Source organism: Hyla sarda, chromosome 6 (assembly GCF_029499605.1).
Source record: "Hyla sarda isolate aHylSar1 chromosome 6, aHylSar1.hap1, whole genome shotgun sequence".
NCBI lineage: Eukaryota > Metazoa > Chordata > Amphibia > Anura > Hylidae > Hyla > Hyla sarda.
The window spans coordinates 200073893-200093981 of NC_079194.1; the positions used below are offsets into that span (position 1 = coordinate 200073893).

General features: G+C 45.4%; 1 protein-coding gene across 10 annotated transcripts in view; it reads right to left on the minus strand.

The window, feature by feature from the left end:
- Positions 1–20089, minus strand: part of NLRC5 (NLR family CARD domain containing 5) — a 247515-nt gene that overhangs the window by 158250 nt on the left and 69176 nt on the right. For all 10 annotated transcript variants that reach the window (XM_056526173.1, XM_056526171.1, XM_056526178.1 and 7 more), the window contains 5 exons: positions 18694–18777; positions 18228–18317; positions 17061–17126; positions 2834–2917; positions 2623–2706 (listed from right to left, as the gene is read on the minus strand). In XM_056526173.1, the coding sequence (XP_056382148.1) occupies positions 2623–2706; positions 2834–2917; positions 17061–17126; positions 18228–18317; positions 18694–18777 (408 nt within the window). The remainder of the gene's footprint in view (positions 1–2622; positions 2707–2833; positions 2918–17060; positions 17127–18227; positions 18318–18693; positions 18778–20089) is intronic.

A 20089-nucleotide genomic window follows, 5' to 3' on the forward strand; every position in this document is an offset into this window, starting at 1 on the left:
GCCTAGTAATGGATTCCGTCAATAAGACAGCGTCCACTACTAACCTTGAAAATTCAATAAAAAAAAAAAAAAACACAACACATTGGAAAAATTATTTTATTTAAAAAAACACTCCCCCACAGCCCTCGTTAACCATTTTATTAAAGGAAAAAATAAATAATCCGCCGTAATCCATCTAATCCGCAGTAATCCTCTGCATACACGGATCTGAAACGAAAAGAAAAAAACACAAAAAATTGGTTATGACATTTTTGGCGCTGTCCGCTGGGGAGAGCACCCATGATGCAATGTCTACCCAAACAGGGAGCCACCAATTGGTGCAAAACTACAACTCCCAGCATGCCCAGACAGCCTTTGGCTGTCTGGGCATGCTGGGAGTTGTAGTTTAGCAACAGCTGGAGTCTCCCTGTCTGGGTAGACACTGCCAGAAGGGTCTGTTCACATTATACAAAACGTACAATGTGAACAGAGCTTCAGATTAATTAGCCTTGTTCCCTTCTGTAGCTCCGCCCCTAATGACGTCATCACTAGGGGGCGGAGCTACACGAACCCCGCCCGGGACTCGAGGGAAGTAAGCTGGACTTTGTCTTCTGTATACACTGTATATAGCTATCTATAGATAGCTGTATACAGTGTATACCGCCCAAAGGGTTAACCTACACTGTCCAGCAGTGTAAGTTAACTCTTCCCTTGCTGGGCTTGCGCATAGCGCACAGCTCAGCAAGGGGTTAAGTGAGCCAGCAATGTGTATACTGTATACACATTGCAAGCTCACTGTAAGTTCTTGCTGGGCAGTAGATATACGATGTATACCTACGGCTCAGCGTCAGCTGTTCTCCTGGCTCTGTAGCCCTGAGAACAGCTGATCCCGACATTCACATCAGGAGGATCGCAGCGGGTGTCAGGAGGAGTGACATCCCTGGGATCTGTCCCTTACTGCAGGTACTAATACTCCCAACATGGAGCACACTCTGCTCCATGCTGGGAGCTGTAGTACCTGCATTAATAGACATATCGCAGCGGGTGTAACTTCTGACACCCGCTGCGATCTGTCTATTAATACAGGTACTACAGTTCCCAGCATGGAGCAGAGTGTACTCCATGTTGGGAGTGGTAGTACTTGTAGTAAAGGGAAGATCACTGCAGGTATCACTCCTGACACCCGCTGCGATCCTCCAGTATAATGTATGGATGCAGCGGCCGCTCTCCTATGGTCCCCTGCACGGCCGTATATATACACATATTCCTATTTCTCACAGAGAGCTGTGATTGGCTGGAACCATCTGGCCAATCACAGCTCTGCGGGAAATATGAATATGTGTATATATACGTGAGTGCAGGGGACCATAGAAGAGCAGCCGGCGCATCTATACATTATACAAGATGATTGCAAGGGACCCCTGCAATCTGTCAATTAGTACAGGTAACTACTACTCCCATCATGGAAGAGTGTGTTCCATGCTGGGAGTAGTAGTACTACCTAAAAAATGTTTTAAAAAAAAGTGAAAAACACGCACACACTACATTTTCATTATTGTCGGCTACATTTTTAGTGCTTTACCCGCTCACATAAATTGATCCCTGTTTAAAAATGAATAAACATTTCATAATAAAAATGATACATTTCATTAGATACAATTTTTTCCATCACCACTGTATCTTTTTTATTATGATTTTTTTATGATACCCTACGAAATTTTTATAAAAAAGGTGTCTCCATAATTTTTTAGGATCGCTAAAGTCCAAAAAAAGAATAAAAAGATTTACCGAATGTACCCGAATACCGAATGTATCCGAAAAATCAAACTATCTATATTCGTTCGTTTTCAGAAATAACGAATGTATTCGTTACTTTGCTATTCGTATTATCGTGGCTATTCGGGAATGTTCAAAATATGTTTTCGTGCATTCGGATCGGTCCGAATGCACGAAAACGGTAAAATTCGTTAATTTAGACATTCGTGCCGAACCGAATTGCACATGTCTAATGCAAACATAAAGTAGACATATTGTATATGTGAACCAAAAAAAAAATGTATTCGTAATATCCATTTTCCTTACAAGCAGAAAGCTTCAAAGTTAGAAAAATGCAAAATTTTCAAATTTTTCATCAAATTTACGTATTTTTCACCAAGAAAGGATGCAAGTATCGACAAAAATTTACCACTATGTTAAAGTAGAATATGTCACGAAAAAACAATTTCGGAATCAGAATGATAACTAAAAGCATCCCAGAGTTATTAATGTTTAAAGTGACAGTGGTCAGATGTGCAAAAAACGCTCCGGTCCTTAAGGCCAAAATGGGCTCCGTCCTGAAGGGGTTAAGTAGGTGTCAGAGTCCACAGAGCCCAGGGGGAGTTCCAAATCTGTAGACATTTGATTTGGTAAACATATTCTACCCTTGACTTTCCAATGTGACTCTTTTGTCCAAGGGATCACACCTAAAGCCAGCTAAACACTGAGGCAAGGAAATGACAGGCACTCTTTATTAGGGCACAATGGTAATGATAAAATGCCATTACGGGGAGCATGACCAATATTTGTGGGCTGGACTTTTTAGAAGAAAAGTCTGAAATCAAAGGCTGACAACTATGTTCTACCACATGATTTACCATAACTTACTTGACTGAGCAAAGCCATTTTAGATCAGAAAGAATCTGGGTTATTCCAGTAATTCCAGCATTTCCCAACCTGTTGTCAGACAAACTATTAAACAAAAAGTAAAGTTATAATTTGAAAAACACTATATGTGTATCAGCATCATCAGCCAAAATTACATTGAAATTACAATGAGACATTCAGTATTAGTCTTTTTTCAAGCAAGCTGACTTACTCCAAAAATGATAACTTGTTACATTGTTGAAGCATTGCGACCAATTTCTCCATTGTTTTCTGGTGATACTTGAAACCAGTTATCCTAGAATATGACAGAAAGATATGAGCTTTATATGGCAATAAACAGATAAAGAAAGAGAAATCTAAATATATATTTAGTCAACACTCTAAAGTATAAAGTGAAAAATTAGGTGGTTTCCTTATTCACTCATATCTGAGAAAAAATCATAGCTCCTTTTAAGCCTGAAAAAGTCCCCATAATTTTGAGCTGAAATGTCACTTTAAAGAGAACCTGTCATCTGCCCGAACCAGAGGCAGCATGAAATGCAGACAGGAATCCTCATTTCAATTCTTAACACACCACTGCCCCACAGTAGTCAGGGTAAGCTTAAAGGGGTACTCCGGTGGTTAAGATTTTTGGCTAGATTGCATCTTCTTTTAATATTCATGTTTTTTGCAATTGACATGCATTATATATTTGTGTAGCATGTGTCTTTTTTTCTTACCTTTTTGTGGGCCTGGAAGTTCTGTAGTTCTGTGTTGGATCTCTTACTGTTGTCCACAGGTTAGTATTAGGCTGTGGACAAGATGTCAGAGCTTTTTTTTTCTCTGTTCTTTCAGAACTGCATGAGAGAGATAGGCCACGCCCCCTCATCTCCCCCTCCAGGTGGTCAGAGGTGTGCATGAGAGCAAGAAGCTCCTACACAGCTCCTCATCTCCCCCTCATGGAGGACGCAGGTGTGCATGAGAGCAAGAAGCTCCTAAACAGCTCATCCTCTCCCCTTCCAGGTGGTCACAGGTGTGCATGAGAGCAAGAAGCTCCTGCGCAGCTCCTTATCTCCCCCTCATGGAGGACGCAGGTGTGCATGAGAGCAAGAAGCTCCTACACAGCTCCTCATCTCCCCCTCCAGGTGGTCACAGGTGTGCATGAGAGCAAGAAGCTCCTACACAGCTCCTCATCTACTCCTCCAGGTGGTCACAGGTGTGCATGAGAGCAAGAAGCTCCTACACAGCTCCTCATCTCCTCCTCCAGGTGGTCACAGGTGTGCATAAGAGCAAGAAGCTCCTACACCGTTCCTCATCTCCTCCTCCAGGTGGTCACAGGTGTGCATGAGAGCAAGAAGCTCCTACACAGCTCCTCATCTCCTCCTCCAGGTGGTCACAGGTGTGCATGAGAGCAAGAAGCTCCTACACAGCTCCTCATCTCCTCCTCATGGAGGACACAGGTGTGCATGAGAGCAAGAAGCTCCTACACAGCTCCTCATCTCCCCCTCCAGGTGGTCACAGGTGTGCATGAGAGCAAGAAGCTCCTACACAGCTCCTCCTCTCCCCCTCATGGAGGACGCAGGTGTGCATGAGAGCAAGAAGCTCCTACACAGCTCCTCATCTCCCCCTCCAGGTGGTCACAGGTGTGCATGAGAGCAAGAAGCTCCTACACAGCTCCTCATCTCCCCTCCCCCTGCTTTGTCTTGTGAGGACGCAGGTCTGCACTGAAAGACGACAGAGAAGATGTATGTGAAGGGGAGGAAGTGTTATGTGAAGGAATAAGATGCATGGGCTGGGGATGTATAGACTGCAGGGGAATAAATCTCGGACTGGGGATGATTTCTATATGTGAAGGGGGAGGGGGGGGACTCCTGAATGACACATGCTGGGAGTTGTAGTCCCTGTTATGTGTGTATGCTAGTGTTTACAAACCAGGGTGCCTCCAGCTGTATCAAAACTACAACTCCCAGCATGCCTGGACAGACTTTGGGCATGCTGGAAGTTGTAGTTTTGCAACAGCTGGAGGCACACTGGTTGGGAAACACTGTCCTAGCCTATTCAGCATACACATCATGTTACACCAGTGTTTCCAAACCAGTGTGCCTCCAGCTGTTGTAAAACTACAACTCCCAGCATTCCCTGACAGCCTTTGCGCATGCTGGGAGTTGTAGTTTTGCAACAGCTGGAGGCACACTGATTGGGAAACACTGTCCTAGCCTATTCAGCATACACATCATGTTACACCAGTGTTTCCCAGTGTTTCCCAGCTTTTGGCTGTCCGGGCATGCTGATAGTAGTAGTTTTGCAACACCTGGAGGCACCCTGGTTGGGAAACACTGGTGTATGCCCTATAGAGGTGTGGTGAACTACAACCCCCAGGAGACTACAGAGGCAGCATGCTGGTGTTATAAAACAAACTGAAGACTCCTGAATGACACATGCTGGGAGTTGTAGTCCCTTTTGTGTGTGTATGACAGTGTATCCCAACCAGGGCTGATTATATTAGTGTGCTGTGTATAAGGGGGCTGACCAGGGAAAATAGAAGGGTTCGTAAAGGGCGGAACAAACAGGGAAAAAAAAGGAGCTGCCCCATGTGGCATGCTGGGATTTGTGGTTTTCAGCACAGCAAGAAACAGGAAATAGAAGCAAAGATAGGAAAACAAAGTGGGGGATAAAAAGACAACAAAGAACGGAAATAGAGTCGCCTAAACAACAAGAATAGAAATGAAACAAAACAAATAGGGTAAGTCAAAAACGGAAAAACACGTTGACCACCGGAGTACCCCTTTAATAGCCATGTTGTAATGACTTTATTTGTGGCGTTATAAACCCAGTGACAGTTTTCTTTAAAGGAAAACTGTCACCTTGATCAGCCACACTAAACCTAATACACTGGGTGACCAGGAGTCCAAAGACGGGTTACTTACTAAATTTGGTCAAGTTGTTCCTGTGGTATCACCTGGCTATATACAGTTAAATGCACGCTGAAGACGGGCCTCGCCGGCTGGCCGCCCCTGCATCTGTCCATCTCCTTCTACTGCTGGCCCCTCAATTTGCATGATCATCTTCTGCGACTCCACATTCCAGCAGGAGCGCATGCGCTGACGGACTATAGAGCTCTCACGTCATAATGACGGGAAAGCTGCGCATGGTTCCAGCTACAGAGCGGAGCAGAGCGCTCACGTGACCGGAGACTCCACATCACTGAGATGTGGAGTCGCAGAAGATGATTATGCAAATTGAGGGGCCAGCAGTAGAAGGAGACCGACAGAGGCAGGGACGGCCAACCAAAAAGGCCCCGCCTCCACCACGCATTTAACTGAATACAGCAATAGAACTTCACCAGGCAAAACCACAGGAACAACTGAACCAAATTTAGTAAGTAATCCTCTTTGGACATCTGGTCACTCCCGCTATCACCCAGTGTATTGGGTTTAGTGTGGGTGATCAGGGTGACAGTTTTCCTTTAAAGATAATCTCTGATAAAAATTTGCTTTTTTTTTTCAAATTAAATACTGATTCCAGCAGGAACATCATTTCAAAATGAGGTGTGAATGCTGGGCTCAGGGGGTGTGAATATGCCGTAGAGGGGCATGAATTAAGTTCATGGGGATGTGATTATAAAGATCGCCTTAGCCTAGCGTTCACACCATGTATTGCACACTCATCTGCTAATTCAGTGAAGCATACAGATAGTCAACCAATTGGTAAAATCCTTGTAAGTTGGAAACCAGGGGGCATAGCCAGAAAACGTTATATAAAAAAAAAAACTGTTAGAAGCTGGGCACCCAAGGCTACAAAACCTTATTTTTTTATTTTTTGGACTGAACACAGGTCCACTTATGTCAGAGAAGACGCCTCCTCACAGAGCTTGAAAATTGTTCTATTATTGTAAGAACAGACTATAGGATACATCAGAGCAATTAATTAGAATACACACACAAGAGTTCATTACATTATAATAGATACAATAGATACAATATGTCCTCAATAAATGGTTTATTAACACCAAGTCCAAGTGGAAAAGTCTATGAGATGGCGCATTCCCATGCGGTCCTAGCGCTCCCACAATCTCCGGAATGTCCACACGGAGATTCTCCATTTGGACATTCCGTCGTGTAAACATAGCCTAACATTTCAACCACATGGAAAGCTTTGGTTCAGCCATTCCAAAAATTAACACAGAACACACATTAGTTCAGACTTATCCATCTAAGACAAAAACATGTCCGCTAGTGAGCAATCACAGCTCAGCTTTCATTTCTCAGAATGAGTCTTTGGTTGCTAGCTGTCTGAGGCAAAAATGTGACATATTTTGTCTCAGACAGATTGATCAATCTAAGCCAGTGTTTCCCAAGCATGGCCCTCAAGTACCCCAAACATGTCACGTTTTCAGGATTTCCTTAGTTTTTAACAGGTGATATTTGTGGTGATGCCAATACACTGACTGACCATAAATATATTACCTGAGAAAGACTTAGAAAAGCCTGAAAACATGACCTGTTGTTGAGGCTCCTTGTGGGCCATGCTTGGCAAACACTTATTCAGGCCGGTAGGTTTGTACTAGAATCTTATTCAGCTCTGCTATATCATTGCGAACTTCCTTAGCTATGGTGGTGAGGCTGAGATGTAAAAGGGGAAGGGTGTGGCTTTAGGTTAACTCTTTAGTGTCAGGCTTCTTTTTTGTTTGTTATTTTTTGACAGCACCCTCATTCTACCTTGCTCCTGTAAAGTTTCCTTAAAATGGTATCCGGCCTTAGACATCTTATGCAAAGGATAGTGGATGGCCGCCCAGCCCCCTCCCATAGACATGAATAGAGGGGGTGTGGCGTGACATCAAGAGGGGGGTTGTGGCCGTGACGTCAATCTCTCTGGAGCAGCGCCCAGCACAGAATGCCGGGGGCTGCAAGGGTCCCAGCAGCAGGACCCCTGCGATCAGACATCTTATCCCCTATCCATTGGATAGGGGATAAGATGTCTAAGGCTGGAATACAGCGTTAAGAGGTATGTCAGCATAAGCCATAAATGTACATAGTGCTGGGGCTGTGGTAAAACAAACAATAAAGCCATAATAACCTTCCCCCAATGCTTTGCCGCTCCTGCTGCAGCTCCCATTTGTCTGCCTCCAGTCCCCACCGCTTGTCTCTTCTGCCTGCTTCCAAGACAAGAGCTTGGAGCAGGACCAGCCTGCTCTGCCAATTACTGTCTGAGACAGGACACTGTTGTGGCCAGTAATTGTCTGAGCGGGCAGGTCCTACTCCGAGCTCTTGTCTTGGAAGCAGGCAGAAAAGAAGAAACAACAAGAAACCAGAAAAAGAAAAAATGGAGCTGCAGTGGGACCAGTGGGGAACAGGTAGTAGGTAAGTATAACCTTTTTTTCTGTTTACCACAGCCTCAGCACTTTGAACATTTCTAGCCGACACTGGAATACCCCTTAAATGCAGCTCTTTCCCTTGGCTTTGTTGGCCACATCACCTCCACCTACTTTAAGAAGCTGTAGGTTTGTTTGTTTTTTTCACTCCCTGTGCAAGTTTTTCATTTTCCTAAATTTAGCAAGGAACTGTTTCCAGTAACATATGACCTTTGTGTATACAATTGTAGCTGTGCAAGTTTTTCATTTTCCTAAATTTAGCAAGGAACTGTTTCCAGTAACATATGACCTTTGTGTATACAATTGTAGCTGTTACTATTTGGCATATAAGGGTATGCCATTACATAGATTTTCTACAGCTGAAAATCTGCAGCAAATTGTTCGCACCAAATTGTATGGATATTTGGTGCAGTCTTGGAATTGCTGCTGTTGATTTCAATGCAGATTATGCAAAACATGAACAATGGGAGGAATTTACCAAGACCAAGGTATCCATATGCCTGTCTTAAGTAAAGTGCTGCCCCCCTCACCCATGCTGGATTTATTGAGAAGCGCATGCCTTTCTATAAATCCGGGACATCTGAGGCTGCCCGCAAAGAATCTTCTAAAATCTATGCCAGCTCCAAGCTGCTTGCAGTCATATATTATACTAACTTTGGTGCAGCGAATGCATGCCCCCTTTGAGCCATTAGGGCAGGTTTACTGAATGGTTTGTAATTGAAAAGCATCCTCTGGTGCCTACTGGTCGTTTGTTGTGTCCTCCCCTCCTCAGCCTTCCCAAGCTTAAAAGGATGGAAATTATTATTTTTATTTTCAGATCAACTGGTTTCAGAATATTTAACTGATGTTAAACTGAAGTTAAACTGATTGTAAATTACTTCTATTAAAAAAAAATCTTAATCCGTCCACTACTTGTTATCTGCTGTATACCTCTGCTGACACCTCTGTCCATATCAGGAACTGTCCAGAAGCGGAAGGGTTTGCTATGGGGATTTGATTGTTTATTTTAGGAACTGTCCAAGAGTACAGAGGTGTCAGCAGAGAGCACTGTGGTCAGACTGAAAAGAATTTCAGAAAGAAATACAATTTCCTCTGCAGCATACAGCAGCTCATAAGTACTGAAAGGATTAAGATTTTTAAATTGAAGTAATTTACAAATCTGAAGTGAGGAGAGCAGGAATTCAACTCACCTGATTCAACACATGCCTCAGAATTCAAAGCAGAAACCATAGAAAAAGGTGGAGCCAGCACTGTGTAAAAACATTCCTCTTTATTGTAATCTTGGTTAAAAGTCCATAGAAGGCAGAAAAATAATAGGCACTGGGACAAAAGTGCAAAAGTACATACTTGGAGCACCTCAGAACGCCAACACGTTTCAGGCCTTTAGACTAAAGGCCAAACAGCCTGAAACGCGTTTCTGAGGTGCTCCAACTATGCACTTTTGTCCCAGTGCCTATTATTTTTCTGCCTTCTATGGACTTTTAACCAGGATTACAATAAAGAGGAATGTTTTTACGCAGTGTTGGCTCCACCTTCTTCTATAGTTTCTACTTTTAATTTACAAATCTGTTTAACTTTCTTGCACCAGTTGATTTAAAAAAATGTTTTCCACCGGAGAACCCCTTTAAAGGTCTGCTTCACAAGCAACCCTTCAGATGTTTTTTTGCCTGTAAAATGGATATTTTCAGCCTAAAAAGGTGCTTAACATTCTGTGGGACTGTCACGATGCCGGCTGGCAGGTAGTGGATCCTCTGTGCCAGAGAGGGATTGGCGTGGACCGTGCTAGTGGATCGGTTCTAAGTCACTACTGGTTTTCACCAGAGCCCGCCGCAAAGCGGGATGGTCTTGCTGCGGCGGTAGTGACCAGGTCGTATCCACTAGCAACGGCTCACCTCTCTGACTGCTGAAGATAGGCGCGGTACAAGGGAGTAGACAGAAGCAAGGTCGGACGTAGCAGAAGGTCGGGGCAGGCAGCAAGGATCGTAGTCAGGGGCAACGGCAGGAGGTCTGGAACACAGGCTAGGAACACACAAGGAACGCTTTCACTGGCACAATGGCAACAAGATCCGGCAGGGAAGTGCAGGGGAAGTGAGGTGATATAGGGAAGTGCACAGGTGAAGACACTAATTGGAATCACTGCGCCAATCAGCGGCGCAGTGGCCCTTTAAATCGCAAAGACCCGGCGCGCGCGCGCCCTAGGGAGCGGGGCCGCGCGCGCCGGGACAGGACCGAGGGAGAGCGAGTCAGGTACGGGAGCCGGGGTGCGCATCGCGAGCGGGCGCTACCCGCATCGCGAATCGCATCCCGGCTGGAAGCAGAATCGCAGCGCCCCGGGTCAGTGGATCTGACCGGAGCGCTGCAGCGGAGAGAGTGTAGCGAGCGCTCCGGGGAGGAGCGGGGACCCGGAGCGCTCGGCGTAACAGTACCCCCCCCCCCTTGGGTCTCCCCCTCTTCTTAGGGCCTGAGAACCTGAGGAGCAGACTTTTATCTAGGATGTTGTCCTCAGGTTCCCAGGATCTCTCTTCAGGACCACAACCCTCCCAGTCCACTAAAAAAAAAGTTTTCCCTCTGACCTTTTTAGAGGCTAAGATCTCTTTGACAGAGAAGATGTCCGAGGAGCCGGAAACAGGAGTGGGAGGAACAGATTTGGGAGAAAAACGGTTGAGGATGAGTGGTTTAAGAAGAGAGACGTGAAAGGCATTAGGGATACGAAGAGAAGGAGGAAGAAGAAGTTTGTAAGAGACAGGATTAATTTGACACAAAATTTTGAAAGGACCAAGATAGCGTGGTCCCAACTTGTAGCTAGGGACACGGAAGCGGACATATTTAGCGGAGAGCCATACCTTGTCTCCAGGGGAAAAAACGGGAGGAGCTCTTCTTTTCTTATCCGCGAACTTCTTCATGCGTGATGAAGCCTGTAAGAGAGAATTTTGGGTCTCTCTCCATATAATGGAAAGGTCACGAGAAATTTCATCCACAGCGGGCAGACCAGAGGGCAAGGGGGTAGGGAGGGGGGGAAGAGGGTGACGGCCGTACACCACGAAAAATGGGGATTTGGAGGAAGATTCAGAGACTCTGAAGTTATACGAGAATTCGGCCCATGGAAGGAGATCTGCCCAGTCATCCTGGCGGGAGGAAACAAAATGTCGCAAATAATCACCCAAGACTTGGTTAATTCTTTCTACTTGTCCATTGGACTGGGGATGATATGCAGAAGAAAAATTTAATTTAATCTTGAGTTGTTTACAGAGAGCCCTCCAGAATTTAGACACGAATTGGACGCCTCTATCCGAGACGATCTGCGTAGGCAACCCGTGAAGACGAAAAATGTGTACAAAAAATTGTTTAGCCAACTGAGGCGCTGAAGGAAGACCAGGAAGAGGGATGAAATGTGCCATTTTGGAGAATCGATCAACGACCACCCAAATAACAGTGTTGCCACGGGAAGGGGGTAAATCAGTAATAAAATCCATACCAATCAGAGACCAAGGCTGTTCGGGGACAGGCAGGGGATGAAGAAAACCAGCGGGCTTCTGGCGAGGAGTCTTATCCCGGGCACAGATAGTGCAGGCTCGCACAAAGTCCACAACATCCGTCTCCAGAGTCGGCCACCAATAGAAGCGGGAGATGAGTTGCACAGATTTCTTGATGCCCACATGACCAGCGAGATGGGAGGAGTGACCCCATTTGAGGATTCCGAGGCGTTGGCGTGGAGAAACAAAGGTCTTTCCTGGAGGAGTTTGCCTGATGGAGGCTGGAGAAGTGGAGATCAGGCAGTCAGGTGGAATGATGTGTTGCGGAGAGAGTTCAACTTCTGAGGCATCCGAGGAACGAGAGAGAGCATCGGCCCTAATGTTCTTATCGGCAGGACGAAAGTGAATCTCAAAATTAAATCGGGCAAAGAACAGAGACCACCGGGCCTGGCGAGGATTCAGCCGTTGGGCAGACTGGAGGTAGGAGAGGTTCTTGTGGTCGGTGTAAATAATAACTGGAAATCTTGATCCCTCCAGCAGATGCCTCCATTCCTCAAGTGCTAATTTAATGGCTAGAAGCTCTCGATCCCCGATGGAGTAGTTCCTCTCCGCCGGAGAGAAGGTCCTAGAAAAAAAACCACAAGTGACAGCATGCCCGGAAGAATTTTTTTGTAAAAGAACAGCTCCAGCTCCCACTGAGGAGGCATCAACCTCCAATAGGAAGGGTTTGGAAGAGTCAGGTCTGGAGAGCACGGGAGCCGAAGAAAAGGCAGACTTGAGTCGTTTAAAGGCGTCTTCCGCTTGAGGAGGCCAAGACTTGGGATCGGCATTTTTTTTGGTTAAAGCCACGATAGGAGCCACAACGGTAGAAAAATGTGGAATAAATTGCCTGTAATAATTGGCGAACCCCAAAAAGCGTTGGATAGCACGGAGTCCGGAGGGGCGTGGCCAATCTAAGACGGCAGAGAGTTTGTCTGGATCCATTTGTAGTCCCTGGCCAGAGACCAAATATCCTAGAAAAGGAAGAGATTGGCATTCAAACAGACATTTCTCAATTTTGGCATAGAGTTGATTGTCACGAAGTCTCTGAAGAACCATACGGACATGCTGGTGGTGTTCTTCTAGATTGGCAGAAAAAATTAGGATATCGTCCAGATATACAACAACACAGGAGTATAACAGATCACGAAAAATTTCATTAACAAAGTCTTGGAAGACAGCAGGGGCGTTGCACAGGCCAAAGGGCATGACCAGATACTCAAAGTGTCCATCTCTGGTGTTAAACGCCGTTTTCCACTCATCCCCCTCTCTGATGCGGATGAGGTTATAGGCGCCTCTTAAGTCCAATTTAGTAAAGATGTGGGCACCTTGGAGGCGATCAAAGAGTTCAGAGATGAGGGGTAGGGGGTAGCGGTTCTTAACCGTGATTTTATTAAGACCGCGGTAGTCAATGCAAGGACGTAAGGAGCCATCTTTTTTGGACACAAAGAAAAATCCGGCTCCGGCAGGAGAGGAGGATTTACGGATAAAGCCCTTTTTTAAATTTTCCTGGACATACTCAGACATGGCAAGAGTCTCTGGGGCAGAGAGAGGATAAATTCTGCCCCGGGGTGGAGTAGTGCCCGGGAGGAGGTCGATAGGGCAATCATAAGGCCTGTGAGGAGGTAGAGTCTCAGCTTGTTTTTTGCAGAAAACATCCGCGAAGTCCATATAGGCCTTAGGGAGACCGGTTACTGAGGGAACCACAGAGTCACGGCAAGGGTTACTGGGAACCGGTCTTAGACAGTCCTTGGAACAAGAGGGCCCCCAACTCTTGATCTCCCCAGTGGACCAATCCAGGGTTGGGGAATGAAGTTGAAGCCAGGGAAGTCCAAGGAGAATTTCCGAGGTGCAATTGGGGAGGACCAAAAGTTCAATCCTCTCGTGATGAGATCCGATGCTCATTAGAAGGGGCTCCGTGCGGAAGCGTATGGTACAGTCCAATCTTTCATTGTTTACACAATTGATGTAAAGGGGTCTGGCGAGACTGGTCACTGGGATGTTGAACCTGTTGACGAGAGAGGCCAAAATAAAATTTCCTGCAGATCCAGAGTCCAAGAAGGCCACAGTAGAGAAGGAGAAGGCAGAGGCAGACATCCGCACAGGCACAGTAAGACGTGGAGAAGCAGAGTAGACATCAAGGACTGTCTCACCCTTGTGCGGAGTCAGCGGACGTCTTTCCAGGCGGGGAGGACGGATAGGACAATCCCTCAGGAAGTGTTCGGTACTAGCACAGTACAGGCAGAGGTTCTCCATGCGGCGTCGTGTCCTCTCTTGAGGTGTCAGGCGAGACCGGTCGACCTGCATAGCCTCCACGGCGGGAGGCACAGGAACGGATTGCAGGGGACCAGAGGAGAGAGGAGCCGAGGAGAAGAAACGCCTCGTGCGAACAGAGTCCATATCTTGGCGGAGCTCCTGACGCCTTTCGGAAAAACGCATGTCAATGCGAGTGGCTAGGTGAATAAGTTCATGTAGATTAGCAGGAATTTCTCGTGCGGCCAGAACATCTTTAATGTTGCTGGATAGGCCTTTTTTAAAGGTCGCGCAGAGGGCCTCATTATTCCAGGATAATTCTGAAGCAAGAGTACGGAATTGTACGGCATACTCGCCAACGGAAGAATTACCCTGGACCAGGTTCAACAGGGCAGTCTCAGCAGAAGAGGCTCGGGCAGGTTCCTCAAAGACACTTCGGATTTCCGAGAAGAAGGAGTGTACAGAGGCAGTGACGGGGTCATTGCGGTCCCAGAGCGGTGTGGCCCATGACAGGGCTTTTCCGGACAGAAGGCTGACTACGAAAGCCACCTTAGACCTTTCAGTGGGAAACAGGTCCGACATCATCTCCAGATGCAGGGAACATTGGGAAAGAAAGCCACGGCAAAACTTAGAGTCCCCATCAAATTTATCCGGCAAGGATAGGCGTAGCCCAGGAGCGGCCACTCGCTGCGGAGGAGGTGCAGGAGCTGGCGGAGGAGATGACTGCTGAAGCTGTGGTAGTAACTGTTGTAGCATAACGGTCAGTTGAGACAGCTGTTGGCCTTGTTGCGCTATCTGTTGTGACTGCTGGGCGACCACCGTGGTGAGGTCAGCGACAACTGGCAGAGGAACTTCAGCGGGATCCATGGCCGGATCTACTGTCACGATGCCGGCTGGCAGGTAGTGGATCCTCTGTGCCAGAGAGGGATTGGCGTGGACCGTGCTAGTGGATCGGTTCTAAGTCACTACTGGTTTTCACCAGAGCCCGCCGCAAAGCGGGATGGTCTTGCTGCGGCGGTAGTGACCAGGTCGTATCCACTAGCAACGGCTCACCTCTCTGACTGCTGAAGATAGGCGCGGTACAAGGGAGTAGACAGAAGCAAGGTCGGACGTAGCAGAAGGTCGGGGCAGGCAGCAAGGATCGTAGTCAGGGGCAACGGCAGGAGGTCTGGAACACAGGCTAGGAACACACAAGGAACGCTTTCACTGGCACAATGGCAACAAGATCCGGCAGGGAAGTGCAGGGGAAGTGAGGTGATATAGGGAAGTGCACAGGTGAAGACACTAATTGGAATCACTGCGCCAATCAGCGGCGCAGTGGCCCTTTAAATCGCAAAGACCCGGCGCGCGCGCGCCCTAGGGAGCGGGGCCGCGCGCGCCGGGACAGGACCGAGGGAGAGCGAGTCAGGTACGGGAGCCGGGGTGCGCATCGCGAGCGGGCGCTACCCGCATCGCGAATCGCATCCCGGCTGGAAGCAGAATCGCAGCGCCCCGGGTCAGTGGATCTGACCGGAGCGCTGCAGCGGAGAGAGTGTAGCGAGCGCTCCGGGGAGGAGCGGGGACCCGGAGCGCTCGGCGTAACAGGGACCATAGTCTTAGAGTGTGAGTTTGTAATGTGTTTATTTTCGTAATTTACTTTGAATGGATCATATTCACTCTGCACCTCTATGTAATTCTCCTCTATGCACCTCTATGTCTTCTAAACACAACTCCCCTTCTTAAAGTAGATAAGTCATATATTCTGTGCATGGGTTTTAGTGTCTTTTCATATTATGGCCCTCATTTACTATTCTAAACCCGACCTCTTTTGTCGGGTTTTTTTGGCGCATCTTTGTCTGCGCCATGTCGCAGACATCGTGCGCCAGTCTGCGACACTATGCGACATTTTTTCCCGACGGACCCGATGTGGATTCTCCCAAACCCGAAAAAGGGGCGTAACCCGACATTTCTGAGCTTTCCCACGTATTTATTAAGGTTTCCAACCCGAATTTGTTGAATTGTTGTGGATTTTTTCCCGACAGCTCAGAGGAGTTGGAAACCAAAACCAACAAAACCCACGTGCGACAAACAAGATGTGACATAATAATAATAAATACCAGGGGAAAAAAGCAGTCGGGTAAGAAAGCAACATAGACTTACAACCCGATTTTCTTAGTAAATGAGGGCCTATGTGTTCCTCAATACACATGATCCTCCAGTTACCTGTTTTCTACTGCAATATAGAGGCAATTTTCTTGATCATTTCAAAGGGGTATTGCAGGATTTTTTTTATTTGACTATGATACAGGGGCTGTAAAGTTAGTGTAGTTCATAATATATTGTCTGTACCTGTGTGTGACTGTTTTCTCTCAATTTTCTTCTCAAAATGTGATTTTCACCCCAATATTTATTTTTAACAGCATACAAAATGACTGTTGTCTCAAAATGACTGACCTCACTAGTCAGCTGATGACAGGGAGCCTGTCTGCTTCAATGGGTTGGGCGACCGCTTGGTGGGAGAGAGATCAATCTGCAACTATTTAGGCACCCTGATTCTAAAAAACAGGTCTTTTGAATGGATGCAGCTCATTTATGTTTCAGTGGGTGGGGTGGCTGATGTGTGGGAGGGAGGAAAATGGAATTATGGGATTTGTAGGCAAAGGAGAAAACTCAAACAGGAAATACCAGTTCACAAAAAGCTAGCCACAGTGTTATGGAAATTTCACAGCATAGCCATTTAGCCCCAAGACAAGCACAGATCCTTCCTAAGCATGTTCATTACTGTCTGGCAGGTACGTACTAAAATCACCTTATGGTGGATAACCACTTTAAGTGATGTTTTATCCACTGTTTTTATGCAGCAGCATAATGAGCAGCAGTAAAAGGAAGATCTCAGAACATTCATCCAATACTACCTCTCCAGAACTCTAGCCTGCTTCTTTATCTCCTCTTTTAACTCTTCCGTGATGGTTATGAGATGGTTTTCATATTAGTCAGCTCTAAATGCAAATGTGCAGATGTGAAGATTTGCAAATCATGTTTCTGCATCTGCTCTCTCCAATCCAAATATCCAACATATCTGAAAATGACTTTGTTTTGTATTTTCCATCCTCCTCTGTAGCAAAATTGCTTCAATGTCAAGTTGAACTCTAACTACACCCCTCAAGAGAATTCCAGGTTGCACTCAATTAGACCCAAATATGTACTATAAAAGTTTTAAATGGGCAGGAAAGTAAATTGCTACTTGTGTTTGTTAGGCTATGTTGTTGTTCTTATTATTATGCTGAATTTCAGAATCTTTAAATACATTAATTTAGTTCTGCTATCAGCAATAAAAATGTTACCTGATCTGTCTTTGACAATCATCCATACTGGTGAAAAAAAGGATCTCTGCCGAATGGTGCAAACCACTTCAAAAGAATGCAAAAAATACAACATAAAAAAATTATAATCAAACGATTATACTAAATTATCCAATAAAATTATAATTACTTGCTATTGACATCCCACCTTCAAAAAAAATATAGAACCCATTGAGATCCATATGCCCAGATTGACAATTATAACAACTTGAGATGAGACATTTATTTCAGAACTAATCGAAATCTGAGGAATCAAAAAACAGGCCTTTTTTCTTTCAATGACCACTCCCTGTTTGTCTCCAGTTTGGGTGTGGTTCTGCAGCTCATTTCCATTGAAGTGAATTGAGCCATGTAGTAATACCACACCCAAAGTGGAGACAAGTAGGGTGCTGCCTTTGAAAGAAAAAAGGCCTTTTTGTTATTCCTGGAATACCCCTTTAACATGAAACTCTGATTTATCTAAATCAGATTTTCTAGACAAATCCAGACAAATCCAGTTTAGGCCAGTTGTTTACCCACATCTGCTGTGGCCCTCTGCACTTGGCTCTGGGAATATTAACTGAACAGCCAGACATACAGTGTATGCCTTGCCGTCTAACAAGAGTCCCTGCTCCTGTATGTACTTGCCATGATGGCACAGAATATATGCACTCCTGTCCCTGCTCCTGTACACAACCCAAAGTAGTAAGTGTCAATTTGTTATGTATTGCTACTTACAATTAAAAGTAAAGTTGCTAGCCTTGGTGCTCTGTACCCAGCCCAGCAAGTTTAAAGGGGTACTCCGGCGCTTAGACATCTTATCCCCTATCCAAAGGATAGGGGATAAGATGCCTGATTGCGGGGGTCCCACCGCTGGGGACCCCCGTGATCTTTGCCGCACCCCGTTTAAAATCAGTCCCCGGAGCGTGCTCCGGGGACTGATTTTAAACGGGGTGCCGCATGCAAGATCACGGGGTCCCCAGCGGCGGGACCCCCGCGATCAGGCATCTTATCCCCTATGCTTTGGGTAGGGGATAAGATGTCTAAGCTCCGGAGTAACCCTTTAATGGCCAAATGTGTACAAAAAAAGGATGGCTGATTTGCACTGAATATTCCTGAAATAGATTTTGGGAGGTTTCTTTATCTTTAATTTTAGCAAAAGATCCTTACCTGGCTGCTACAAGTTTTATGTTGTGGCAAGTAACCATGGAGCAAACAAGATGTAAGGATCCTTCTTCAGATAACATTGTCCTGTTAAGTCTAAGAACATAACACGTATTATATAACAATACCCGAATAGTGCTAAACTCCAATCTAGGCAAATCATCCCCCACACCCCCACCATCTACCATTACAATCATGTTTTCGTTTTCTTATATTTCTACATATGTAAACATTAGTTTATAAAGACTGGAGGTGGTGCTCTGGTCACTATTATATTTAGGACCCCCTTTTATAAGCCAGAAAAGAGCAGCCATAAAGATCAGTTCTTTTAATCGTTCTTTTAATGGGAAATGTGTAAATTCTTTGGAAAGTTTGCCCACTTTCACACATTTTGATCCGGTATAAATTATGCTACATAAAATAAAATATGCTACTTTGAATAAAAATATGCTAATTAAAATAAATTGCTTACTCCAGTTTTCCAGAAATATGTATATTTGGAAGGATATCAATCAACTTCTTACAGCCATGATCTCCAAAAGGGTTACCAGATAAACTGTAACAGGAACAATTATTATGATTAAATAGACACAATGCAATAAGGTAGTCACAGTCCAATACTAGAGATGAGCGAACTTACAGTAAATTTGATTCGTCACGAACTTCTCGGCAGTTGATGACTTATCCTGCGTAAATTAGTTCAGCTTTCAGGTGCTCCGGTGGGCTGGAAAAGGTGGATACAGTCCTAGGAGACTCTTTCCTAGGAATGTATCCACCTTTTCCAGCCCACCAGAGCACCTGAAAGCTGAACTAATTTACGCAGGATAAGTCATCAACTGCCGAGCCGAGAAGTTTGTGACGAATCGAATTTACTGTAAGTTCGCTCATCTCTATCCAATACCATGGCTGAACAGTTATTGTATCAGTTTTTGTGCTTAAATAAGCTCAAAGGGAGAATCTCAGTCATATTGTACACTCTCAAACTCTGTACTTTGCATAATATAGGCCCACATGTATCATTGCAGTGCAAGTGAAGCATTTTTTTCCACCTTTTTTTTTGTGTGCTGATAATGTGTAGGAGCACCACATTTATTAAAAGGTAAAAGAGCTTTGATAAATTTTGTGCAGGTCACATTTTCTGAAATTTCTGTCTACACATACACCAAAAAGCTACACCATGTCTGGGCTGGTGTAGTTTTAGAGACTTTTCAGTGGCTTTGCGCCTTTTTTTGCTCCTTTTTACAAAAAGGCGCAATGATAAATCCCTTCCATATCATGTCTAGTGCCAAAATCAGTGGATTGCAACTCAAAGTCAGCAGAAATGTGTAAACAAAAAGGGGCAAAAAAAGGCGCAAAAAACCCTGCTTGCTCCGGCCCCTGTATTGCCCGTCATTACGCGCAGAGCAAACTCGCTCTGTGCAGTAATGATAGCGGGGTGCCGCAGCGGCGATCCCAGGGGTCCCCAGCAGTGGGACTCCGGCGATGTGACATGTTATCCCCTATCCTTTGGATAGGGGATAAGATGTCTAGGGGCGGAGTACCCCTTTAATATGGGATATTCATTTTCCCAACTTACTCCCTTTCTTTGACATATTAACTTAACAGGGACACAGACCTGTGTATATGACCTACACCTCCGAACAGAAAATGTATCTTTAACACTCACATAGTGTTGAGCAGTGATGAACGATAAATTAAGATGAGTAGTGCCTTTTTATTTTTATTTTCCAGGACCAATAATTGTGAGGGGTTTGTAAATCAATCGTGGATCTTTCATACAGACCACTTTACATGTATACATGAGGGGATATGATGCTGACAAATGATCATTTCTATGCATGCACAATAGATGGATTCAACAGCAAACA